This window comes from Neoarius graeffei, chromosome 14 (genome assembly GCF_027579695.1).
Source record: "Neoarius graeffei isolate fNeoGra1 chromosome 14, fNeoGra1.pri, whole genome shotgun sequence".
Lineage (NCBI taxonomy): Eukaryota > Metazoa > Chordata > Actinopteri > Siluriformes > Ariidae > Neoarius > Neoarius graeffei.
The window spans coordinates 18,535,558-18,563,550 of NC_083582.1; the positions used below are offsets into that span (position 1 = coordinate 18,535,558).

At 41.4% G+C, this 27,993-nt stretch overlaps 2 protein-coding genes across 4 annotated transcripts in view; both read right to left on the minus strand.

Annotated features, from left to right (window-relative positions):
- The window catches only part of mto1 (mitochondrial tRNA translation optimization 1), a 36,119-nt gene extending 35,127 nt beyond the window's left edge, over positions 1 to 992 (minus strand). Inside the window, exons 1-2 of the mRNA XM_060939375.1 lie at positions 870 to 992; positions 270 to 512 (exon numbers count right to left, since the gene is read on the minus strand). Of these exons, the coding sequence (XP_060795358.1) occupies positions 270 to 465 (196 nt within the window). The 5' untranslated portion in view covers positions 466 to 512; positions 870 to 992. The remainder of the gene's footprint in view (positions 1 to 269; positions 513 to 869) is intronic.
- Positions 993 to 5,999: 5,007 nt separating this feature from the next.
- On the minus strand, positions 6,000 to 27,734 carry LOC132898027 (ADP-ribosylhydrolase ARH1-like). Of its 3 annotated transcripts, none has more exons than XM_060939378.1 (8): positions 27,629 to 27,733; positions 25,256 to 25,370; positions 17,865 to 17,973; positions 17,265 to 17,363; positions 17,054 to 17,159; positions 16,666 to 16,932; positions 13,789 to 14,003; positions 6,000 to 7,943 (listed from the first exon to the last, which is right to left on the minus strand). In XM_060939378.1, the coding sequence occupies exons 1-8, from the start codon at positions 27,679 to 27,681 to the stop codon at positions 7,795 to 7,797; spliced, it is 1,113 nt and encodes a 370-aa protein (XP_060795361.1). In that variant the 5' UTR covers positions 27,682 to 27,733; the 3' UTR covers positions 6,000 to 7,794. The 3 variants fall into 3 exon arrangements, with proteins under 3 accessions (XP_060795361.1, XP_060795362.1, XP_060795363.1); XM_060939379.1 differs by lacking the exon at positions 27,629 to 27,733 and adding an exon at positions 27,171 to 27,579; XM_060939380.1 differs by lacking the exon at positions 6,000 to 7,943 and adding an exon at positions 9,895 to 9,992 and having other exon boundaries at positions 27,629 to 27,734.
- Positions 27,735 to 27,993: the final 259 nt, after the last annotated feature.

Here is a 27,993-nt window from a genome sequence, read left to right on the forward strand (position 1 = left end):
TTTCAAAAAAACACCACCATAATCACCATAATCATTTACAGCATCGTTTTTGTATTTACAAGCCATACATGATGGTCATCTTCCGAAAGAAACATATGAGTGACCTGTAATAGCAATAATGAATCGTATACTCATATACACCACAGCGCTGTTGAATTCTGGATTCTGACTGTCCAGAAGATATAACAGCATCATACACACATTTTTCCTTACAAATTGTCTGACTGATTATCAGCACCTACATACATACTGACCAGCCCAGGACCTACCGATCGTTTCAATTTTCTGTGTAATCAGCAGTGTTTCGGCTCCGATTCTTGTTGCCGCGGCAGCTGCCTCCGTTCCAGCATGGCCGCCACCGACCACGATGACGTCATACTTATGGTGGGCGACGTCACTAGCTCTCCGAGAAGGACAACTGGACAGGAAATGACGTCGGATGAACAGTTTCCGTACTTGCAACATGGGATATTGATATCAAAGTGTCATCATAAAGGAAAAAAAGCAAAGAGCTACAGAAAAAAAGAAATAAAGACAATTAGTGTTGGGCGATATATGTGACAATATATCGATATTGTGATAAATTATGTTACAATACAAGTTTTAAGTGTCATTGTTAGGTTTTTTTAGCAATGTGTTAATAAAGGTATCATGATAATATTTGTTGTATATTGTACAAATGGCTTCGATTATAATAGCTCTATATTTTTTGCCAATACGCGATATTTTGTTACACCTCTGAAAGGATTTTTTTGTTGTTGCTGATTTAATTGCAATACATGACATATTGTCTGGTTTTATTCACTTTCCTTCAAAAAAATATGACACAATGACTATCTTCACCACAGGAAATGTATAAATCTCTTTACCAGACTTCAGCTAGCATGTCCTCTACCTCAGTAAAACTGAAATCTTTTCTCGACGATTCTCGATGAGTGCATCCCAAATGGCTCCAAATTGAACGCTTAGCAGACTACGTAGTGTTTATAAGCTCCTACCCTTGTATAATGTGCTTTGTAGGAAGAATGACGCCGTTTGGAACACAACCGTTCTGCCAGCGCGTGCAGTAGGCCGCCATTACTGTGACTCAATAACCGTAATAACGGCTGTAGACGTGAATTTAAAAAGGAAACATTCACTATTTTTTTAGCTGCAGTTATATTACTCATGTTTGCATTTGTAATCTTCGTTGTATGAAAACAGACACTATCTTCTCTGAATACACTCACAAAACACACCAATTCAAAAGAAATGTGATTTAAAAATTAGAGAGATACAGAAAAATTTCACCGTTTTATTACCTCGTCCAGAACGGAGTCCACCAGGGGGCGATGTATTGTTTTCGATGGAATTTCTTTTTTTTTTTTTGTTAACGAAAAAGGTCAAAATCGCTTTTACTGTCGCTACTGCTTCATATAGAGGCGCTAGCCACTATGTAGGCGTGTAACAGTCGCGCACTGCGCATCCACTAGACCAGGGCTTTTCAAAGTGTGGGGGGCGCAACGTGAGAGACAAAATGGATCGATTTTTAGTACCTAAAGCTACAGTGAGTGAGGAAACAAAGCCTGGGCCAAGCCAAAAAAAAAAAAACAGAGCCTCCAGGATGTTGCGATTTGCAACTTCAGCGCAAATTCAACCAATCCCCGCGAATTCAGGGCGGTGTTGCAATTATATCCAATCACCGCAACTTTCCCGCAAATTTGACCAATCATTGGCGTCGTCTTGAGGTGACGTCGACAAACTACATTCCGCCTTACTTCCGTGTGTTCAAGAGAAGCAGCATGCGCGCAGTGTTGCCAGATTGGGAGGTTTCAAGTGCATTTTGGCGGGTTTTGAACATATTTTGGACTGGAAAACGTCAGCAGTATCTGGCAACACTGAAAGTGTGTTATGTTTACAGTGAAGGACTGTGTGCACTTTATTTTTTTTTTACTTAATACAAGACATTAATGGATGCCAACATTTTTGCCAAAATGGTATTTTATTTTCCATTGTTTAGGCAGCTTCAGCATCATACTGTGAGATTCTGTTCAAATTGTTTTTTTTTTTTCTTCTATGAAGCCTGAGCCATTTATTTAATTAGTTTATAATTATTGTTTAATTTAGTCTTCAGGAGAGACTGACTGTACACAGTACTAGTATTAATAGTTTTTTTTTCTTATATGAAAGCTGAGGCATTTATATTATATTTTAAGGTAACTTCATGTTGTGCTGTGAGGTTCTCTGCACTTTAACTTTAGAACCAACAGGTGCATTTGGATAAGTAAAGCCTATTTTTCTGCATTTTTGTAGTCCTGGTAATCTTTTATATTGGTAAAGTTGTTTATAGGACCATTTCTCAGTGTCTTTTTTTAATCAATAGTTTTTCAGTAATAACTTAATATTTAACATATCACTCAATTTTAATCACAAAAAGAGAAAATCGCAACAATTTCTCGCAACTTTCACTTCCTCCTGCAATGTAATCGCAACAAAAACCTAAAAAACACCGCAACTTTCATCGCAATTTTTTTGGGAAAACCCCCGCAACATCAGACATTTTAGCCCGCAACAATCACAAAAAAGGCCTGCGAAATCCTGGGGGACTGGAAAAAGAAGGAAGTATGACCACGATTATTTAAAGTTTGGATTTTCATGGACTGGATCTGAAGATGCTCCACTGCCACAGTGTGTTGTCTGCCAAGAGGTGCTAGCTAACGATGATATGAGATGTTTAAAATGTGTAAAACAAGATGTTTTAAAAAGCACAGATGTTTAAAATGTGAAAAAGAAAAAAATGTGTACAACAACCATTTTTTAAAAATACGAATGGAACATTAAGTATAGCAACAACAAAAATTGTAAGGGGGGGCGTGGTTGTTTATTTGCTCTCCGAGGGGGGGCTGACTCTCCCACACTTTGAAAACCCCTGCACTAGACTAAAGAAATCGCTTTCAGTTATGGTTATTACAGAGGGAAAGTGCGTTCCACAGAGCTGTAGTGCCGGGCCATTTCCGAGAAATAAGAGTTTCGGTCATGGCGACAGCCTCGGTTCGGAGGTTTCAGTTTCGAAAACTGAGAGAGTAGAATAATATAAAGCACAGACACTTGGTATACTTTACTTCTATGATTTTTAAATTGGCCCTGTGATGACCTGGTGACTTGTCCAGGATGTACCCCGCCTTTCGCCTGTAGTCAGCTGGGATAATGATGAGATTTTTAAATTGTTCATTTTTGGATTACGCTTCATTTTTGTGGCTACTGCCTCACAGAGTAAATGTATATGCTATATTTGGGACATTCCACTGAATGGGTGCCATTTGCTTGTTGTACCACTCCCAAATTAAACTTAATTTGTTATATTTTTTCAACACTGATTATAATAACACACACATTTAACTATTCAAAATGTGTATTGGTCAACCTCAGGCTACGTTACAAGGTTTGGAAGTCAAAGATGGCTGCATTTTTTCAGTCCTGTTACCAAAACTCTGAAAGTAACAGGACTGAGTTTTTAGCCTAGGATTAGCTAATACATGGAATTAAGCCACATGGCGTCATCACTAATAGCATGACCACACTTAGCACATTCTAGTGATTTACCAAAAATCTGTATTTTTAAAATAAACAAATATCTAAGAAATAATTTAAGTAACAGGACAGTATGCTGACATTGACCTTATCAGTCAAAGTTAAAAAAAAATCATCAAATATACAGAAAAGTAAATGAGAGAACTAACTTTTGGTCTTCCCATGGCCTTCAGAAGACACAACTGATGTAACTTCCTGTTGAGCATGTGATTTATGGAATGTTCCAAATTTGTCAGATGGGGTAATATGTAACCCAGGGACACGACTAAAATGTGTATTTTAACTAGGATATTGTGGATTTCTTATGAAAAAAATATATTTAAACCATGGATAGGATATGGAGTGTCACAACCGTGCAAAAGAAATACTGTTTCTGAAGGATTTTAATCATAATATTTCATAGTTAAGTATAAAGTTAGAGTGCATGGATAGGTAACACATGCTATTTTTCAGTGATTTAGGTAGTTTTTATTAATCCTTACAATTATATATCTTAAATTTGAAATCAGATCAATGTGCAGGACATTCTGCGGAATAAGGAAATGTATTGTAAAGTACGTTTTTATGTGCATTTATACATATAATTTTCTAGGGACGGAAATGGCACCGATTCGGTGGAATGGCTCATTTACTGTCTGGACATGGTATCAGAAAAAATTTTATTTAAAAGCAGTAGCCATGTACCTATAGGGTACCTATTTTTTCGCGATATCTTCCGTCATATTCATCATAAGTGCTACCAGGCAAGGGAAAACTGGGAAAACCACACCCATACTACTCTAGTGTATTTTAAACAAAAGGAAAGTGTGTACTGATTAAATCTGCTGGTTTAGGCGTCTCTTGGGAGGCCACTTGATCATCATCTGGCACGATCTCATCTATAGAGCTCATCCAACCAGTCCCTGTACTCCAGGTTGGTGTAGTTACACTCAGGCCCTCACTCAATCCTGTACATCAAACCTCTAACAACACACGATGATGGCCATGCTGTCACTGTCTCCTGCACAGAATCAAAAGAACAAACAGATTGAGGACGACTGACTGAAAAAAAATAGGTTGGGTTTTTTTCGCGATATCTTACTTCATATTCATCATAAGTGCTACCGGGCAAGGTTTGTTTTGAATATGTTTTACTTAGGGCTGTGCTCACAGCTCGTGATACTCGATCATGCACGATTTTCGGGGGTATGATACGATATCGTTTACTCACTTGAAAATCCCATATATGACATATTTCATGCATATCTCCCGGTTCTGTAGCAGGGAGTCATCAATTTTCACTTGATTCTGGCATGTTTCATGCCAGAAATCGACGGAAATTCATGCTTGCAACCTGTTCCAACCAAAAACGTTTTTATTTACAAATGGCACTTCCAGTTACTCAGGGCATGCGCACTAGAAATTAGGTGCTCTACTTCAATGCGCTCTGCTACAGACGCTGCAAGCCGCTAATTACAGTACGTCCCCCATGTCTCCATGGCCTTGTCTCAAGACTCATTGATTGAATAATTTTGGCGCCAAACGTATTCGCGCCCTCTGCTTACAATACATTAAAGACATCGTTTAACTCGATATATCGCGATATATATGGTACGATTTCATGAGCAACTGATGGCAAATGAGCACCGCCCTACTTTTACTCAATCATTTAGCTTCATAATCTTATGAACAACAGCTTATGTTCTCAGAAAATTCCCGAATGTTGAGTTTCCAAATTACAGAAGAATAAAAAATGCAAATAAAACAATTTTTTTTACACAATACTAAAGTGGGCCCTGCAATAACCTGGCAACTTTGTCCAGGATGTACCCTGCCTCTCGCCCATAGTCAGCTGGGATAGGCTCCAGCTTGCCTGCAACCCTGTGGGATAGGATAAACCGGCTACAGATAATGAGATGAGATTACTAAAGTGGTCACTGCATACACTAATAATAATACACTGCTATGTTTAACATTAAATTTAACTAGCTAAGGTAAGGTAACCTGATACACAGCACAAATTGTATTACAAATTGTATTACAAATACACACAAATTGTTAGATCTGGTTACCAAACTTCCTAATTGTTTTAAGTACCAACATTGATATTATGCACATACCACAATATAATTTTGCTGTCATAACACAGTCCAAATAATAATATAATGTAAATCAGGGAATAATTTTTTGGGAAAAAATGAACAGCAGTAATTGCTATACAAGATGGAAACTGAGTAACAGTTGGTGAAGATTCTATAGCACAGCCAAGGCTGTGGAGCAGCTGAGCAAATCGGCCGGGGTCCAGGGCCCACCTCAGGACCCTGGAAGCCAAAATGCATTCTGCATTTCCAGAGACCTTGCAGGTGATTCCAGTGGGTCACTTTTCAGGCAAGAACATTAAAGGAAACATGCTAGTCTTGAGTCAGGAATGCAACTGCTAAGTCACCGTGCAAAATTTAAAAATTTATTTCCAAGTTGAACATGTAAAATTTGTTGGAAGGCAAACAGTTCAGGAACTTGTTGAAGGGTTAGACCTCTTCCCATAGGGTTGCATGGTGAGTAGATTTGGAGCAATGTACTATCACCATATTAATTTATAGTATGTGTGATCATGAACACAGACCCAAAAATTATCAATTACAAAATTAATATAAACACACTTTTTTAAAATTATTAAAACATTTTGAAAATGAAATTACAAAGGAATACACTATTTGGCAATTTACAGTCATGATCAATTACAGTAGACTGTGATTCTAAAATACTATTTAGATCTAGATCTAATACATTTAATTACACTATTTTCATGTATGACTGGCTTGCACATCTGCTGAAATGGTGACAGGTTACCCACGTACACCAAGCAGACTGTTAGAGACAAGACTGAAACGTTCACAAGTCCAAATTAAACAATATTAAATAGGCCTACCTGCAGGTGCACGTCAGATTTTGCATGCTTTTGAAACTGATCCTTTTTTAGATTGCATCCAGAGATCCTATCAATGAATGACCTGTTAAAGTTTCTCAGAGCCCCAGGGCTTGACAATAACTTCTTAATCCACTTGTCCAGTCAGACAAGCAGCAAGATTTTTCACTTGTCCTGACCATAACCTTATTACTATGTATTTACTAGTTCAATGAAAGGAAAGTGGTTGTTACACCCGTGCATTGGCACGCGCAACGGACTTTCACTCACATGCACTCTGAACAGCATGTGCCTCTAACGACAAGCTCATCTCATTATCTCTAGCTGCTTTATCCTGTTCTACAGGGTCGCAGGCAAGCTGGAGCCTATCCCAGCTGACTACGGGCGAAAGGCGGGGTACACCCTGGACAAGTCGCCAGGTCATCACAGGGCTGACACAGACAACCATTCACATTCACACCTACGGTCAATTTAGAGTCACCAGTTAACCTAACCTGCACGTCTTTGGACTGTAGGGGAAACCGGAGCACCTGGAGGAAACCCACGCGGACACGGGGAGAACATGCAAACTCAGCACAGAAAGGCCCTCGTCGGCCACGGGGCTTGAACCCGGACCTTTTTGCTGTGACGCGACAGCGCTAACCACTACACCACCGTGCCGCCCCCTAACGACAAGCTCCTGCCCTAATATTAGCTTCTCATTTTAGTTAGCTAATTATTTTTGACATAAGTATTAAAGAGGGCATTTTACACATACCAGTAATCACTTACACATACAACTATATTTAACACAAACTAATAGATACGGGATGTGGTTTCCCAGCTACAGTTAGCTAGCAAGCAAAAGGATTTCTTAAAAGTTTCTATTCACATACTGATAGCATACTGCTACATTGCAGCAAATCTGATAGGCAGCATATGTAATCAAGTTTAGCTAGCTGGCCTCCAATTTTAACGTGACTACCAAAATTCTGCTCTGATTTAAGACATTGTTTTTCCTTTCTATCCTCAGCCCAATCCAGTTAAGATTATAATATCCTTACATACTGCAAAAGTAGCTGTGAACGCTAGGTAGCTCCTTTGCTAACCATTAGAAATAATTTACTTTTTCTTGGTTTACATGAAACAAGGTAGAAAGCAAAGTAATAGTTAAGACATTGCATTTAGCAAACTAAGAAGGTGTTAAAACAAAAGCATAGTACTATTTCTGCAGATGCATCATAGCTGCTAAATCCAGCTAACTAAACTTAAGTCCATTTCTTTTTTAGGTGATCGATTTGCCATTTCATCTGGAGAGATGATGACATGACAAGATGGTTTTAGTGTGACAGTGTGTAAAGCTTCTCAGCACTGTTCTCCAGCCGGTCCCTGTACTCCAGGTTGGTGTAGTTAGACTCAGGCACTCGCTCAATCCCGTACATCAGACCCCAACAACAACACGCAATGACGGCCGTGCTGTCACTGTCTCCTGTACAGAATCAAAAGAACAAACAGATTAAGAAGATCCAAACACTTATATGGCTGAGAAAAGCCTGCTCGTTGACCAACTGTAAGCATGTGCCGATAAACAGCAATATGACATACCACAATATTGTCACGAGCACATTTAATTCGATCATCAGGAAGATAAAGTAAAGTCCGAGTGTACAGACAGCCTCTTCTAACAGCCTTTGCTTTTGACAAATTTGAAAGAGCATGGCAAGGAAATCTCAATTCTGTTCACTAGCCACGATTTCCCTGAACATATCCTTTCCTCTTCTCTTGAACAGTCAGACTGGTGTTTGTAAACTGCTAGAACTTTATGGCTATATTACATTCATGATTAAATGTCTATAACATGACCTGACAGGAAGCATATTTAACCTGCTAGCTAGAGATGATTAGTCAGCTAGCTATGGTAGTTAGCTCACACTTTGATATAAGCGATAACTTAATTTATAAATTATATCCATCTTACCCTGTGTTCACACTAGCAGGTGACAAGTCGCTCATGTTACTTGCAAATGCACTAATCAATGTGGACTTTCGTTACTTAAGCTTAGGAAATGGCTACACACGTTTTATGATGTTTGCACTTTTTAATGTTGTCTCCTATATTGTCTGTTTTTTTGTCACACCAAGGTTCTGAAGACACGAGATTTCATCCCAATGTTTACTATGTATATGGCGATGATGACAATAAAGAGAAGTTGAACTATTTGCTTGACTTTGTATGAGCTTTGTTCTCAGATCAGATTAGCAAAGCAAGCAACAATTTCTGCTACTTCCTTCCAAGCTTTATTTTTCTCTGTAATGTACATATTTAATGAGAGGTTGTATACAACCCTGATTCCAAAAAAGTTGGGACAAAGTACAAATTGTAAATAAAAACGGAATGCAATAACTGACAAATCTCAAACTGATATTGTATTCACAATAGAACATAGACAACATATCAAATGTTTCGATTACGTTCATTATGTCTTATATTAAATATAGTTAGTTTTTGTTTTTTTCTTTTTTATCAGACATCTCATTTTTGGGTTTGTTTACCTGACATGTTTCGACGTACAACTTCCGTCTTCCTCAGAGTGTCATCGGATGTTATTGGTGACGCATCTTTTATCAGCTGCTGTTTCTGAAGGCGTGGCCTTCCTGTCTGGTTTGACAGGTCGGTCACGCCTTCTACTGTCTGTTCGTCCCCTGCAAGATGTCACTCCAGGTATGGGAGAGCATGTATGCTCCCTCATCCCGGTTGATGGTCCTCGGGCTTCGCTTACGGATTAGGTTAAGAACAACAAAACACAGAAGAAAGAGAAAAAACAAACTAACAAACAAGAACACAGGGGAGTAGTTACATTACCATACATCAGGGGAATAACTGAACGCATTCAAAGAGTAATGAGGAAACACAACATTAACACACCTGTCAAACCATACACAACACTCCGTCAGATCCTGGTTCATCCCAAAGACAGAATACATCCGGACAACAGATGCAACACCATATATGAGATTCCATGTCAATTATGCAATAAAACTTATATTGGGGAGACAGGAAGGAGTTTCAACACAAGAAAAAATGAACATAAGAAAGAGTGCGAAAAGGAGACAGCTACAAGACAAACCCGAACAATAAAAGAAAAGGCACAACAGGAAAATTATAAGTCAGCTATAACAGATCATTGCAAAAGGGAAAATCACATTATGGACTGGGGGAATGCCAGAGTCATCCGCACAGAAGATAACAAACATCAGCGCTGGATCAGGGAGGCCATGGAGATCCGTAAGCGAAGCCCGAGGACCATCAACCGGGATGAGGGAGCATACATGCTCTCCCATACCTGGAGTGACATCTTGCAGGGGACGAACAGACAGTAGAAGGCGTGACCGACCTGTCAAACCAGACAGGAAGGCCACGCCTTCAGAAACAGCAGCTGATAAAAGATGCGTCACCAATAATATCCGATGACACTCTGAGGAAGACGGAAGTTGTACGTCGAAACATGTCAGGGAAACAAACCCAAAAATGAGATGTCTGATAAAAAAGAAAAAAACAAAAACTAACATATCAAATGTCGAAAGTGAGACATTTTGAAATTTCATGCCAAATATAGGCTCATTTGAAATTTCATGACAGCAACACATCTCAAAAAAGTTGGGACAGGGGCAATAAGAGGCTGGAAAAGTTAAAGGTACAAAAAGGGAACAGCTGGAGGACCAAATTGCAACTCATAAGGTCAATTGGCAATAGGTCATTAACATGACTGGGTATAAAAAGAGCATCTTGGAGTGGCAGCGGCTCTCAGAAGTAAAGATGGGAAGAGGATCACCAATCCCCCTAATTCTGCGCCAACAAATAGTGGAGCAATATCAGAAAGGAGTTCAACAGTGTAAAATTAAAAAGAGTTTGAACATATCATCTACAGTGATCTCATCTACATATCATCAAAAGATTCAGAGAATCTGGAAGAATCTCTGTGCGTAAGGGTCAAGGCCGGAAAACCATACTGGGTGCCCGTGATCTTCGGGCCCTTAGACGGCACTGCATCACATATACCCCTTTTCCACCAAATCAGTTCCAGGGCTGGTTCGGGGCCAGTGCTGGTGCTGGTTCACAACTCGTTCAACCTGCGAGCCAGCTGAGAACCAGTTTGCTTTTCCATAGCTCACGGTGCTAAGGGAAGCCACGTCATTACGTCGCTGTATATGTCAGTTACGTCACTACGTTTGCATAAATCTTGGCACGAATATCGAAGCAAAAACAACACGGAAGAAGCAGCAGCAACAACAACAACAACAACAATAATAATAATAATAATAATAATGGATGACTTCGCGTAGGGCTGTGCGATATATCGAATATACTCGATATATCGCCGAAAATTCTGTGTGCGATACATAAAATTATTATATCGTAACTATCGAGTATTTTATGGTCATCTTCCGACTTGCGTTCGTTTCGTGTTTGTTGTGTTTGTTTAAAACATTTCCCGGTGGTTTTCTCCCTGTCCCTCAGGCAGTAACGTGAGAGACTGCCTAAGGGTAAAGAAAACAATAACGTCACGCACTCGCCAACCAATCCTGGGCGACATCTCGGTGCTGAAAGGAACTTCCGGGAAGATTTTCTAGTTTCGGTTGTGTTGCCAGATTGGGCGGTTTTAAGTGCGTTTTGACGGGTTTTGAACCTATTTTGGGCTGGAAAACGTCAGCAGTATCTGGCAACACTGCCAGCGGGAAGATTTCCTGGTTCCGGTTTACAGCGCTGACTCAGTTCGTGCAATCTCTGGTGTTGCATAGGCTACCATGTAAGCTCAGTCAATTTCAGCGACAAATAAAAAATGGAAGCGGACAAATTGGTTCCTAAAAGAACTAGTAAGGGGTCAGTCATCTGGCATTTTTTTTTGGATATCGTGAGGAGGACGTGGAGCAGCAAATGCCAGTTTGTAAAGTGTGCAAAAAAACCTGTCATCACGAAAGGCAGCAGCCGGAATTATACACATCTGAGAGGCAGAGCCAGAAAACATTCAGTTCAAAAGTGTGCAAAGAGAAAAATTATGTTTTGCAAATCTCTCTCTTCTCTCCCTCAATCTCTCTCTCTATATTGTGAATGTTCCAGTGGTTCTCAGTAGTCAGGTTAATAGCTTGGAGATCTATTTTTTAAAATAATTTAATGAAAGAGCACTTTTCTTATTTAGGCTAAATGTCTCTCAGTGTTGAGCTTGCACTTTATTGGTTTGAGCTTTGAGCAGCTCTGTATTGTATTGCCCCTTTGTTGCAATTTTCAAGATTGTTTTTGCAGTTTGTGCCACATCTTTGTTGAATAAAAACAGTCTTATTTCAATTCAATTGTGATTAATCACTAACATGAAAATTTAAAATGTGTTGTTGAAAACCACCTGTAAAGTTAACCAAGAATGTTATTTAATCTGCAGGGATTGTAGTGAAAACAGTAAAGAGTAAAAGTTAGATTTCATGGGGTCCTTTAGAGGAGATTTCAATATATCGAGATATATATCGTATATCGTGAAACGGAGAAAATGTATCGGGATATTCATTTTTTCCCATATCGCACAGCCCTAACTTCGCGTTTGTACAGCTGCTGCTTCTCATAGCTTAAAAATGGCAATCTGTCGCGGTCTTGTTATTGTTGTTGGTCTTAACAACTCCGCCCCCCCCCGCTGACGTAAGCGGTTCTTTCCTCTGGCCCAGCAGAGAGTTGGTGCTAGCCTGGAACCGGTTTTTCTGGCCCCAGAGCCAGTTCTTTGTCAGTGGAAACAGAAAACCCGGTTCCAAACTAAGCAATGGCCCCGAACCAGCCCTGGAACTGCTTTGGTGGAAAAGGGCAATACAGGCATGCTTCTGTATTGGAAATCACAAAATGGGCTCAGGAATATTTCCAGAGAACATCATCTGTGAACACAATTCACCGTGCCATCCGCCGTTGCCAGCTAAAACTCGATAGTTCAAAAAAGAAGACGTATCTAAACATGATCCAGAAGCGCAGACATCTTCTCTGGGCCAAGGCTCATTTAAAATGGACTGTGGCAAAGTGGAAAACTGTTCTGTGGTCAGACGAATCAAAATTTGAAGTTCTTTATGGAAATCAGGGACGCTGTGTCATTCGGACTAAAGAGGAGAAGGACGACCCAAGTTGTTATCAGCGCTGAGTTCAGAAGCCTGCATCTCTGATGGTATGGGGTTGCATTAGTGCATGTGGCATAGGCAGCTTACACATCTGGAAAGACACCATCAATGCTGAAAGGTATATCCAGGTTCTAGAGCAACATACAGTATGCTCCCATCTAGACGATGTCTCTTTCAGGGAAGACCTTGCATTTTCCAATATGACAATGCCAAACCACATACTGCATCAATTACAGCATCATGGCTGCATAGAAGAAGGGTCCGGGTACTGAACTGGCCAGCCTGCAGTCCAGATCTTTCACCCATAGAAAACATTTGGCACATAAAACGGAAGACACGCCAAAAAAGACCTAAGACAGTTGAGCAACTAGAATCCTACGTTAGACAAGAATGGGTCAACATTCCTATCCCTAAACTTGAGCAACTTGTCTCCTCAGTCCCCAGACGTTTACAGACTGCTGTAAAGAGAAAAGGGGATGTCTCACAGTGGTAAACATGGCCTTGTCCCAACTTTTTTGAGATGTGGTGTTGTCATGAAATTTAAAATCACCTAATTTTTCTCTTTAAATGATACATTTTCTCAGTTTAAACATTTAATGTCATCTATGTTCTATTCTGAATAAAATATGAAATTTTGAAACGTCCACATCATTGCATTCCGTTTTTATTTACAATTTGTACTTTGTCCCAACTTTTTTGGAATTGGGGTTGTAGGACTCCTATAGGATGGGATAACATGAAGCCACAGTCATAAGTTATTCTTTCATTTTAAGCTATATTTTTAGAAAACAGACTCTGGACTATGTTTTTTTGGTTGGGGTGGAGCTAATTTCTGGGTCAGAAAATTGTAATCTTTTACAATTGTAAAAATTGTAATCGGCAGCTCCATGGCATTAATTTACATATCAACAAGGCAAATTATTTAAGCATCTTTCTTTGGAGTTACAGAACTATTGCACAACTCTTGCACTGTTCCTTAATTTCTTAGAACAATCCTAAGAGGGTTCCATAAGGATTCTTTGCATGGGTAAGGATGCTAGTTTCTTCTCTAAAAGGACAACTCTTATTTGTAGATTACATAAAATATTAATGGTTCCCCTATTGGGGTAAGAATCCATTAAAGAACCTAATGTGAAACGTGACTTTGGTATACATTTAATCTACTCAGTTTAAATGCGATTGCTGACCTCCATGGAAACCTGAACGGCTCATTAACTCCTCCCAGTTTGACCCTGCCCCCAGGAGAGCGTCCAGAGCTATCATTGGTGCATCATGACCACTTCGTCCAGCCCATCCAGAGAGGCTGAAGCTCTTATATGCCTCGTCACGTTTGGCTGGTCCATATTGGTCAGGAAACACTGCTGGGCCAGTTCCTGATGACAAACCCCTCAGTTCAAGATACCTGAGAGAAGAAAAGTTCTGTGATCAAATCAAAATATAGCCTCTACCCTGGCATTCCACACTTTATATTATTTATTTTAAAGGTATTTATAGATATTTTATCAGTCATATTTTTCCATAATTTTCCAGACATCGGTCCCATGGTTAAATTTAGCTAGCTAGTGTAATTTAACCTGTAATACACGAATCAGTGCAAGTTACTTAGCTAGCTATGCTACTCAATTTAGTTAGTTCCCTAATGCAAGATCACAGGCGGGGTATATGACTTGCTTTCTAGTATGTATCGCAAGACTGAAGGTTTGGAAGTTGGGCATGGAACGCAAAGGCCTACGGGTTAACATGAAAAAGACAAAGATCTTGATATCTGGCCAGGGTCTGAACAAACTGGAGGACACTGGCTCTTTCCCGTGTGCTGTATGCCATTCTGGCATTGGTGTTAACTCGATCCAGTGCACCGAGCGTGGGTTCTGGGTCCACAAGAAATGCTGCGGCATAAGAGGTGGCTTGCTGGCCGTGCAGAATTACATCTGTCCGAGGTGTCGAAGAGAAGCAAGACCACTTGACGGTTGCCCTACGACACAAATCACAGTGGACGAGGCGGTGCTGGATGTGGAAGCCAGCTTCTGCTACCTTGAGGACATGCTCTGTGCTGGCGGTGGGTGTCAGCTCATTGCCATTACCAGATGCTGCGTTGCCTGGGGAAAGTTTAAGAAGCTCCTGCCCATCCTAACCTCCAGGCACTTATCCTTTAAAACCTGTGGCAAAGTGTTTAACTCCTGCGTGCGATCAGCCATGCTCCATGGGAGTGAAACTTGGGGCCCCTACCGGCTCGGATCTCCAGCGATTGCACCGCAACAACAGATCCATGATTAGATGGATCTGATGATGATGATGATGCCCTTTGTTGTCACTAGTCACATGTACCAGCGAAATTAGCCGTCAACCTGTCCGTACATATACGACATACAATTGACATAGGGTAGACAAGACAGGAAGACAGGAATAAAAATAAAAAGAAAACACAACATGAGGAGAGATAAGAAAAAAAAAAAGAACACCCCCACACTATGCTCCTGTCAGGAGTACAGTGTGGGAACATTTAAAAAAAAAACCTTGCATAAGCACGACTACAACACAGGTACACTTTAAACACAGGACTTGAGGGGGGGAGTAAGGGGTGAGGGGGGAGTAAGGGGTAAGGGGGGGAGTAAGGGGTAAGGGGGGGAGGGAGGGGAGCGGAGGAGGTAATCCAGCGCAAGCAAGCAGCCGTCCGGCTCCTGCAGCCATGAAGGCGCTGGTCACGCACCCGCTTGTCACACTGGGGGTAAAAATGGCGACCGCGGAGAGTTAGAGAGGAATGAGAGCGTCTCCCGGCATTGACCTTCAGGGGGAAATGTTTTCTCAGCAACGGCCTAAAACAAGGCCGGTGCTGTCTCAGGGCGCCGAATGTCGATAAGATATGAATTGTTTGGTCTTTCCAGACGCAAGTCTTTGCACGTCCTCACCGCTCGTCCATATCTGTCCATTCTGTTCAAATTCAAATTGATCTCCGAAAAACGTATTCCTTGCAAAGCTGGAAGCTGCTCAGAGATAACCATTTGTGGTTGAAGTTTTGAATGTCCACAGTTCGAGTGCCAACAGCTTTGCCCACCACTCCAATATTGGGCAGCTTTGTGGGGCTTTGAACAGCTGTCACCGTTGTCTGATTTCCTCGATATACCAGGGCAATGCCATCAGCAAAAGTCCTGTAATCATGGTTCCGAATAGGTAGATATCTTCAATGTCCTCCACAGAAAGAATCGCCAGGCACACAACCCGCCACCACTCCCACGCGTCCATCGTGTAACCAGCCGCAAACGTTCCAGCAAGACAAACGGGTTCCCCCGAACCCAAAACTGTGTCAATTTCATTAGGAGACCAATTTATCAATTCCATGCTTTTTAGTTTAGAAAGTAATGCAGGAAGAGTCTCTTCAAAAGCAGACGAGACAAAACATAAAAGCACAAGCAGGGAAAAAAAGGAGGGAGAGGGAGAGCAGAAAAATGCGACCGCCTTCCATGGAAGCACAGAGAAAAAAAAAACATGGCGTCAAACCCCATGATGAGACACCTTCAGCAACCCTACATGCTAGACTTGATGTGGAGGACATCATCTCAGTGCTGCGGTTGCGCCGACTCCAGTGGTACGGTCACATTGAATGAGCCAGTGGCTGCATCAACACCATCACCAACTTGCAGTTGCCAGGCAACAGAGGTCGTGGTAGACCGAGGAAATCTTGGATGGAGTGTGTCAAGAAGGCCATCAAAGTGTGCGGCCTGGAAAGAGCTGAACAGAGCTGCCTGGAAACACGGTGTGAAGACTAGGCAACTGCTGCCTACCCCTGTGTCAGGGACTCCCACAGCAGTATAATCAAATACTGGATACTACTATTAGTTAACTAGTTAGGTAGCCATGATAGTACATAAAAAACGTATGTTTAACATGCAAGCTGAAAAGTTAGTGAGTAATTGTGAGTAAATAAAAGTATAGTGCACATACGAAGGTGATTATGTATGATGAATGGCTAAAAAGCTGACAGATAAGAGCAGTTACATGATATATTGAAAATATCCTAAACTGTGACACAAAATTTGAAAATAATCATATTCCCACAAGAGGCTCACCATTCCCATTTCTCTGTGAAGTATCCCCAGTCTCTCTCTGTCTCAGGAATGGCGTATCCTGCTGACCTTACAAATTCCTTTGCTAATGGACAAGCCTCCTTCACTAAGCCCAGCCCCCAGGTTGTGATTGGACGGCGCTGGATGGCATAAGCTGTGAACAGCGCAGAAGCAACCGCACCAAGGAATCCCGTTGGATGAGGGTGGGTCATTCTGCCGCTCTCTACGGCAACGGTGACCAAAGAGGAGAGCTGCTCCGGTCGAGGGTATCTGGTAATAGGAAATGATGTTAGTTAAAAATGTTCTTCTGATTTGAATATTTCATTCGATTGGGAAATTACTTTCCTGGTTATCTCTTTATAATAATACACAAGAGTGGCCTCATTCCCACCTCAAACCAATGCACATGGATCTCATAGCAGCGCCACATCCTGTTCCTTCTGGGTTGTAAGCTATTCTGTAGCCCCCTTCAGTGCCTGGTCTTAACTGAGACACACCTATAGAGAAGTCCATAGTTTCCCTTTAGCAATGTTCTTCAGTCATCCAAGCTCCTACAGCTCCTCTAAAATTAGGCCAAGCTTCTTTACTCATTACTCATTTACCCAGGATGCTTGATGGTCCTGGTTTCCTCCCCTCCATGTCTTTCATACCCTCCACATAACGAGATGCCACCTCATGCAGCAGGTCCTCTCCTTCTTTTCCTACAAGATAGTAACAATTATCTATATACGCTTTTGCAAAAATCATTGGGATTTTAATGAGCGAGAGAAAGAGACATTTATGAAGGCACAATATGAAATGTGTATGAAAATCAAAATATTTCCAGTGACAACAGGAAATGGCCTGCCTTTTCTCCCATGAGAATGCCAATAAAATGTGTTTTAACCCACCTATCTCAATATTGAAAGGACTTGAATTGAATCCATTCAAAATGGGAGAACAATTTCCATGCTTAGACATCATATTACACAGGGCAGAAGAGTGAAACAGAGTCACCTTCACTCCATTTAAAGGACTCACTAATGAGTTTCAAATAATGATTGAGACATTCAAGATAGAATTCCACTTGCTCTTCTGTTTGAGCAGAATAGTTTGGAAAGGAGCAGTTTGTTCTGTTTAGACGCAGACACCCAAACATGCTTCAACACAAATGTATAAACCAGAACGATTTAAAGTGCATTAAATGTTTCTGAAATTCAAACCTGTGGCTAAAGCTTCAGCGGTGGCCAGGTGGAGGACCGTATCATCACTGACTGGCCAATCAGGAAGTTGAACAGTGATGTTCTTTAGTCCTCCAAGCTCCTGTAGTTCCTATAAAGTGGTAACAAAGCTGGTTAAGCGTGTGCATGCTTTTTTTTTTTTTGCTCATTATGCCACCTTTCAGGATATGCGCATGGAACTCCTGTTCTCATCATACTGTTAAGTGTGTGTGTATTTTGTTGAATACAAATACAATTCAATACAAATTTTATGAAAAAGAGTTGTATGCAGTGGAATATTTTGTCCCACTATATATGATATTAAAATGTACTTGAGCAGCATGTAAAATGTTATACTAATCATAATAATACAATGCCCACTATCTGCTTGAACATACAGTAACTAATTTTATAGTATAGCAATCTCATTGAACTGAAGGTCACCAAAGCAGATTCCACAGGAACAACCATTGATTTAAAAACTCAAAAAGTCCAGTTTCAAATTTTTGGCCAGACTTCAGCTGCTCAACAGTCTGTGGTCGCCGTTGTCTGATTCTCCTCTTCATGATGCCACATACGTTCTCGATAGGAGACGAATCTGGACAGGCAGCAGGCCAGTCAAGCGCGCACACTCTGTGTACGAAGCCATACTGTTGTAGCCTGTGCAGAATGAGGTCTGGCATTGTCTTATTGAAATAAGCATTGACTTCCTGGGAAAGGATGTTGCCTTAATGGCAACATATGTCTCTCTAAAATCTCAATATATGCCCCCGTGTCAATGGTACCTTCACACACATGCAATTCCCCATGCCGTGGGCACTGATGCCCCCATACCATCACAGATGCTGGCTTTTGCACCTTTCTCTGATAACAAACTGGATGGTCGTGTTCACCTTTGGCACTGAAAACTCAACATCCGGTTTTCCCAAAAACAATCTGAAATGTGGACTCATCTGACCACAGCACATGTTTACACTGTCTTTCAGTCCATCTGAGATGAGTTCAGGTCCAGAGAAATCAGCGGCGTTTTTGCACAGAATTGATGAATGGCTTCCTCCTTGCGTAATACAGTTTCAGGTTGCATTTCTGGATGCAGCAGCGGACTGTGTTAAGTGACAATGGTTTTTCGAAGTACTCCCGAGCCCATGTGGCTATATTTGTCACATTAGCATGACGGTTTCTCAGGTAGTGCCGCCTGAGGGCTCAAAGGTCACGCACATTCAACAGTGGTTTCCAACCTTGCCCTTTACGCACTGAGATGTCTCTGAATTCCCTGAATCATTTCATGTACTGTAGATTTTGATTTATGTATTGTAGATTTTGAAAGACCTAAAATCATTCATTGAGAAATGTTCTTTTTGAATTGACTAACAATTCTCTCACGAATTTTGGCACAAAGGGGTGAGCCACAATCCATCTTTGGTTGCAAAGACTGAGCCTTTGGTGCTGCTCATTTTATACCCAATCATGTTACCAATTAACCTGCTTATTCTGGAATCTTCCAAAATGGTGTTACCCGATCAACTTTTCAGTCTTATTTTGCCTCTGTCCCAACTTTTTTTTAGTGTGTTGCAGGCATCAGATTCTAACTTTGTTTGTATTTACAAAATACAATTAAGTTGGTCAGTAAAACTATTGAAAATCTTTGTACTTTTGTCAGTTAAATAAAATGTTTACGTGAATTAACAAATCACATTTTTTTGTTTTTATTGCATTTTGGAAAATATCCCAACTTTTCTGGAAATGGGGTTTGTAATTTAAAGGTGCAATAGCCAATATTTTTCATTTCTGACTGGTACAAATAATGGGGAGAATTATGTAGAAATGATAAAAATTACTAATAGTTAAAGCCACTGCCTCAGAACAGGCGCAATAGTGTATTTGGATTTGCCGATTGGCAATCATTTTATAGACACGCCCCAACTCCCCGTCATATCCTCTTAAATCAGTATGAGGAGAATTTTGCATGTTTATATGTTATGAGTTGTAACCTCAAGTATTTGTATGTTTGAGGACACTTGAAAGTAATGTTATGAAAGCCCTTGCTAAGGTAACTCTAGTTGCACCACCATAAGTTTTGGGTGCTGAGGTTTGTGTACATGAGTGGAAATATAAGCAGGCTCAGTGAGTAAAATAATCGTTCAAATCTCATTCAACTCCACCCATTTAACCATTAGAGATCTATTTTTCATAAATTGTACTTAATGCACCTTTAACATGTCAGATTATTATTACCTCGCCCGGGACTGAGTCCACCAGGGGGCGAGGTATTGTTTTCAGTGGGGTTTCTTTGTTTCTTGCTTTCTTTGTTTTTTGTTAACTATATTACAGGAAAACGGCTGGACCAATCTTCATGAAACTTTCAGGATAGATGGGCATTGGTCTCAAATAGAACCTCCAACATTTTGAGGATCATCTGGTCATGGTCACCAAAAAGGTCAAAATCGCTTTTGCTATGGCTACTGAATGTAAAAGTGTAACAGTCGCACAATGTGCATGTGCATACACGTGTTCCGATTAAAATGGCTGGTGAGTGTATACAATTCGGTTCACCATTCAAAATAAATGGAATAGATTAAAGAAATCGCTTTCAGACATGTTTATGCTTATTACAGAGGGAAAGTACGTTCCAGGGCGGCACGGTGGTGTAGTGGTTAGCGCTGTCGCCTCACAGCAAGAAGGTCCGGGTTCAAGCCCCGTGGCCGGCGAGGGCCTTTCTGTGTGGAGTTTGCATGTTCTCCCAGTGTCTGCGTGGGTTTCCTCCGGGTGCTCCGGTTTCCCCCGGGTGCTCCAGTTTCCCCCACAGTCCAAAGACATGCAGGTTAGGTTAACTGGTGACTCTAAGGCCAAGTTTACATTAGACCGTATCTGTCTCGTTTTCTTCACGGATGCACTGTCCGTTTACATTAAACCACCTGGAAACGCCGGGAAACGGGAATCCGCCAGGGTCCACGTATTCAATCCAGATCGTGTCAGCTCCGGTGCTGTGTAAACATTCAGAATACGCGGATACACTGTGCTGAGCTCTAGCTGGCGTCGTCATTGGACAACGTCACTGTGACATCCACCTTCCTGATTCGCTGGCGTTGGTCATGTGACGCGACTGCTGAAAAACGGCGCGGACTTCCGCCTTTCATTAAAGAGTATAAAAGTATGAAAATACTGCAAATACTGATGCAAATACTGCCCATTGTGTAGTTATGATTGTCTTTAGGCTTGCCATCCTTCCACTTGCAAGTGGTAAGTGATATGCGCTGAGATCACACACACAGCGGCTCAGTCCCGAATCACTGCTTGGGCACTACACTTGCGTGCTCTGTGAGCTGCGCAGGGCCGGAGTGCGCACCCTCCAGAGGGCACTCGCTGTTCAGGGCGGAGTGATTTGGAGCGCAGGATGCCTGCGGAGCCGAGCGTATCCGTGTATTGGTGTTGCTGTGTGCACGCAAATTGTGTATTGGTGTTGCTGTGTACACACTAATCGTTTTAAAAATGTTAATCTGATGATCCGCTGATACGGTCTAATGTAAACCCCCCCTAAATTGACCGTAGGTGTGAATGTGAGTGTGAATGGTTGTCTGTGTCTATGTGTCAGCCCTGTGATGACCTGGTGACTTGTCCAGGGTGTACCCCGCCTTTCACCCCTAGTGAGCTGGGATAGGCTCCAGCTTGCCTGCGACCCTGTGGAACAGGATAAAGCAGCTAGAGATAACGAGACGAAGTACGTTCCACTAAGCTCTAGCGCTGGGCCATTTCCGGAAAGTAAGAATTTTGTGTTCGGAGGTTTCAGTTTCGAAAACTAAGAGTAATATAAAGTACAGACAATTGGTACGTGTGGTAGCGGGGGCGTGGTCAAGCGCCGGTCTGTGACAGGAGGGCGGAGTCAGGGAAGGTAAGTGGCAGAATCACTACACCTGATGTCAATTAACCTGTGTTTGTGTGTCTTCCCAGTGACCGCGCCCTATATAAAGAGAGAGAGAGAGAGAAGAGGAAGGCAGCTCTCTCTTGAACCAGCCAACTGGTGTGTTCTGTGGGACTGAAATATATTTGTGTCTGAAAAGAACAAATAAATACAATTATGGAACTTTATTCTGGCCTGCCGTCTTTCTGTGCTCCTCCCCCTCCTACGAACTACTACAGTATGTTTTACTTCTATGACTTTTTTAATTGTTCATTTTTGGATTATGCTTCATTTTTGTGGCTACTGCCTCGTAGAGTAAATATATATATTTACTCCCCCATACCCCCATAGTCCAGAGACATGCAGAAAACAATTTTATGTATTGAGGTATTTCACCCACGTGACCAAGTCACGTGATGCAGCCATTTTGGACGGCACGCTTAAGTCCTTCAGTGCAAGGCAGTATGAGATGGTGGAGACCTTTGCACATTTTAACAAGAAAGTAAGCTGTGATTCGTGTTAAATTGGATCTGTCTTTTATCACAAACACTGTACCCAGCCTTGGTATGGAGCCAAGGTTGTCGACAGAAGTCAACAGTTTGATGAAGGATGACCCCAGCAGTTTGAAACGGTACAAGGTAGGCTATGTTCACAACACTGTCTTGTTACTCGGGGGATCCGAGATCCCCTGAAACAGACATGAGATCCTTTGAAAACATGATTTGGGAAATGTTGGGGGATCTCTAAAATATTGGCAAAATGATGTTTATTGACATAGCAATCGTGTGTAACGGGAAGCATTTGCATATCCTAAGTGTTGTGTTTACATGACGACTGCTGCTGCCAGGTTGGTTGTTAAGTAGCCTGACTTTTTTTTTTTTTTCTTGCGTGTGGTATCATTGTTGACGCGAGGTTGTTTTTTGAACATGCCAATGCAGACACGATTTCCCCTGATGAGTTATGACTTCAGACGCGATGCGTGTGTGGAGTCCGCGTGATATGTGCGCAAGATAGGCTTCTCATGTGTTTGGAGATCCGCGCTCTTTTTTTTTTCTCTTTCTTTCTTTTTACTTAATTTCCCTGTTTATTTCTGTGTCCCGTTTCTTTCTAGCCTCTGTTATTGCGTTTCATGTCTGATGTCTGCTACATGCAACCCTAGACAAATTAACACTGCCTTGTTTCACTGCTCAGATGGGTTAACAAACACTGACCCATTTACTTTTTGCTATATATTTTATCAAAATTGCGTTAACTGATAAACTAACCTGAAATGAAATGATCACTGCAAAGTCTGGAGTACTCTGTTGGCTCCCAATCCTGTCTCTTCACAGCTGCAATCCATTTGGCCCTCTTGTCTGGGTCAGTAGGAAACCGGTAGTGATGTGTCGGTCACGAACGATCCGGTTCAAAGAGCCAGCTCTTTGAAGTGAATGACGGGAGCTGGCTCTTCGGTGGGAGCAGAGTTGGGGAGCCGAATTAGTTTTTTGTCCTTAGGTGCCTCAGAGAGAGACTTTCACAAAAAAAGTTGCTGTCCGATTGCGTCTTTGTGTTGTCTATTACCATTCAAAGGAAAAAAAGTAGCATGGTGTACGCCTACTTTTTTTGGTTGGGGGGGTTGATGTCATTCACAGCTGCGAAAATACGAAAATTGGTGTAATGCTTAAAGCTGTGGAGCGCAGGGGAGAGGAGTCTGTGAGGCACCTGAGGAGGGGAAAATCAGCTGTGTATTTTATCAAAATTGCGTTAACTGATAAACTAACCTGAAATGAAATGATCACTGCAAAGTCTGGAGTACTCTGTTGGCTCCCAATCCTGTCTCTTCACAGCAATATAACATAGTTTTGCATTATGTTTGTGAGAAAATAATTTATTAATTGGTAAGTAAGTTTTATTTCTATAGCTAGAACATTGTTACACTGCTATACTTTACAAAGCTTTACAATGGCTACAAAAACTAAAAAATAAAATGGAAAACATCCTATTGATAAAATATAAATAATGTAATTAATTAACTAGTTAATTGCAGCAATTAAATCAAAAATAAAATCTCAGGAGCCGTTTGGGAGCCGAAAGAGCCGGCTCCTTATAGTAAGAAGAGCCAAAAGAGCCGGCTCCCGAAAAAGAGCCGAAATTCCCATCACTAGAAACCGGTAAAAGGAGCGTCCTGCACGCTGTCCCTGTCTGTTGTGGCAGCCCACAGCACAACAAGCAAACACCATGGTTATTTATAGAGTGCTTACTGACAAATTAATCTATTCTAGGTGTCTGTAACACATTTTTTTTCAAGCCGGTTCTCCCTCTCTGTCTGCAGCGTTAGTATGTAGCTTGACGTTCAAAATGGCGGACGTCACGTGACCCTGTGACGTCAGGTGAAATACCTCAATAAGCAGTAGCCACATGTACCCATAGGGTACCTATTTTTTTCGTGATATCTTCCTTCATATTCATCGTAAGTGCTACCGGATGAGGTTTGTTTTGCCTGGCAACACTTGTTAAAGGAACAGTCCACCGTATTTCCATAATGAAATATGCTCTTATCTGAATTGAGACGAGCTGCTCCGTACCTCTCCGAGCTTTGCGTGACCTCCCAGTCAGTCAGATGCAGTCAGACGTCACTCCTGTTAGCAATGTAGCTAGGCTCAGCATGGCCAACGGTATTTTTTGGGGCTGTAGTTAGATGCGACCAAACTCTTCCGCGTTTTTCCTGTTTACATAGGTTTATATGACCAGTGATATGAAACAAGTTCAGTTACACAAATTGAAACGTAGCGATTTTCTATGCTATGGAAAGTCCGCACTATAATGACAGGCGTACTAACACCTTCTGCGCGCTTCGGCAGCGCATTGATACGCAGCTCAGATATCAATGCGCTGCCGAAGCGCGCAGAAGGTGTTAGTACGCCTGTCATTATAGTGCGGACTTTCCATAGCATAGAAAATCGCTACGTTTCAATTTCAGCTTCAGGTCAGTTTCAGCCGACTACGGGCGAAATTCAGTTTCAAGTCAGTTTCAGCCGACTACGGGCGAAATTCACACCTACGGTCAATTTAGAGTCACCAGTTAACCTAACCTGCATGTCTTTGGACTGTGGGGGAAACCGGAGCACCCGGAGGAAACCCACGTGGACACGGGGAGAACATGCAAACACGGGGCTCGAACCTGGACCTTCTTGCTGTGAGGCGACAGCGCTAACCACTACACCACCGTGCCACCTACCCAAACATCTGCTTGCATTTATTTATTAAGTTGACCAGAGACATGCACTTTTGACTACATCTCCTGAATTTGGTTAACTGCAGTGGTGCCTGAATTACAATATTACACATAATACATTTATAAAAGGCGGCATTTAAAATCGGAGCCTGTCTATCATTGTAATTCAGCATACATCTGTGCAGGGCATGTGCTCCATTTTGAAGAAAATGGAAGGGGAAAGACACAATGAGGACATCACTGTGCGTTTACAATGTACAATAGTCTGTTTATGAGAAGGACCTGATGGATGGCTGGGCCGGACTCGTTGTATTCCCACAGCTGATTCCTGTAACCCAGAGCATCTCCAACTCCGCTCAGCAACATGCCAGCCTTATAGTGCTCAAGAGTAGCAGGACTGAACATCAGGACATAAAGAGATTAGATTAGGTTAGATGACAAGATGGACTCAGTTATATGTTTCAATATAGTCTGATTAGCCCATTTAGAATGCTGATACATTACATGGACAATTGATAAATTAGACAAAATCCATGGACAATCCATGGTCAATGACCCCAGTATCGGAAAATTTCCTTTAATCGAAGATAATGAAAAACACATTCCAATCAGTCATGACAAAATTTTTAACTCTTAGTGATAAATGTGAGAAAATCAGTGGGTTTATTAGTTACTGTACTTAGAGAATTAATCCGTACTAACTGCACATCCTCTCAGAGATGTGACGTCAGAGTTTGGCGTGGCAAGTGGGGTTAAAAGTCTTATTTTAAGGGTGGCACCTGCCCCAGATAATATAAATTAAGATATTTTAATTAGGGTGGCCAGACCGTCCGTCTTTTCAATGTCTTGTCCGGCGTCCGGTGCAGCATCAAGCCGGACACACATTTGTCCTCCTTTTAGAGACGATGAGCGGAATTATATAATATCGACTTGCCAGACTGGAAGAGCAGAGTCCTAGAATAACGTTTTGTAGGGAAACTGCAGATCTGTGCTGCACACTAGTAATCTACAATAAAGAGTCTATGGCTCGATGTTTTTTGGCATGCAATGCGAACTCCGCACCGCGAGGCGTTGCGTTCTAGAACGCGTTGCGCTCTATCCTTTGATGATCTTCCTGGCGCGTGCCTAGTGCCCTGCCCGGGACTTGGAAACACAAGTCTGTCCGGTAGACCAGCTGCTCACAACTTGTTAGGATATGGATGACAGTGCAAATGCGCATCTACTATATCTACCTTAAGTTTAATTTCAGTGGTTTGTTACTCCACAATGTTTTTAATAAATACAAATATGGTGTTCTAGCCAATTAAGAGCTAATACATGAATTATAATAAATACTATGAATGCTTTAAAACGTTTTATAATATTGCTGGTTATGTTGCCTATTTGTTCTTTGAGAATCTACAAATGTTGTGCTTTTTGGTACTCAGCACCTTAAGTTTAATTTCAGTGGTTTGTTAACTCCACAATGTTTTTAATAAATATAAATACTGTGTGTTCTAGCCAATTAAGAGCTAATACATGAATTATAATAAATACTATGAATGCTTTGACCTTACTCTTTTTTCCCCACAATCAATCTTTAACCCTACAAAATTGCGATGTTGATTTCACCAAACTTGAGTGACTTGCATAAAAATAATCCATTCTCAATCTTGCCACTGTGGTTTACATAAAAATTTGAGGGCTATGAATCAGACCCATCTGATTCATAGCCCTCAAATTTTTATGCCATTTTTGCCATTATTCACCCTAAAATTGATTAGAATGCAGGAAATTGCATCTAAGAAATACAAAATTTTCTGGGGGAGGGCCCCCAGACCCCACGTCCAAATAATATCCTCCTTTTTGGTGTTATGGAAATGGTCACCCTAATTTTAATGCATTACTAAAGTACTGTAAATATGATATACATAGTTTATAGCGTATATTTGACTTAATTTAGAGGCATGTGTCAGATACTTCTTTGAAGTTTAAGTCCGATTTCTGTCAGAAATCGAACTTAAACTGACTGAACTATCAATAGAGCTCAGAGCTCATAACTAACAAAAAGTTGAAGTAAAAAGTGACGATGAAAGTACAAATGCTTTAATTATAATATTAAATTGTTTACACTATTTTTATACTCGCCACGCTTGTTAGTTTAATTTTTTATTCTTCGTATTATTTTCCCCCCGTTTTTGCTCACTCGCTAACCCACCGGGCCATACTAATATTCCTCTGCGGGTTCAGTAGCTCGCTGGTCAGTTCTGTCACGTAGGCGACACCGCGGATCCAAACTTTTCCCGCTACGGCCTTCTTGTACTTTTCCTTCGTACGATTTTTTTTTCACGTTTCACAGAAGTGTTTCCGACAGAATAAAAACAGGCTCCTGAGGTTTTGTGCTGTTTTTTCCCCTTAGTGACTAGTCTGTCCAAAAATAGCAGCTGTAAAAAGAGAAGGCTGTCGGCTATATTAGGATTATTTAAGGATCTTTCAAATAAACAGCTCCTATGACTGGGGGGGAGGGGGACACTACAGGGGTTGTGTAGAAACCGTGGAATCACCACAAAGAAGTTTTATTTTCCTTCCTCGCTCTGAGTGTAACCAAGAAAGCTTGGTGGAGACAAATTGTCCTTTTTAGTCTACTGAGTCAAATCACTTAAGTGTTTACCCTACCTTGTATAGTGCACTGCAAGAGTGGAACCCAATGTGCTCTTCTGCTGTTGCATGCTGGGACGCTTTTCTGCTGCACTTGCATGTGACGTCACAGCCGATCCAGATTGTGACAGACGCCATATTTCCGCCTTCTACTTCTGCTTCTACCTTTTCTTCTGGAAAACCCTACTATATACAATTCTACTACAACGGCTGCGGCTACAAGCTGTCCCTACCTGTGCACGTTTGGTGTATTTTTGCATGTTATTCGTCTGTACCGGACTTCAATATCCACTACAACCGTATGGACTTACTGGACATTGGTTTCCAGCAGAAAATGACGGTTTGTAGCGATTTCCATCGCATGCACAACATTCCGGACGAGA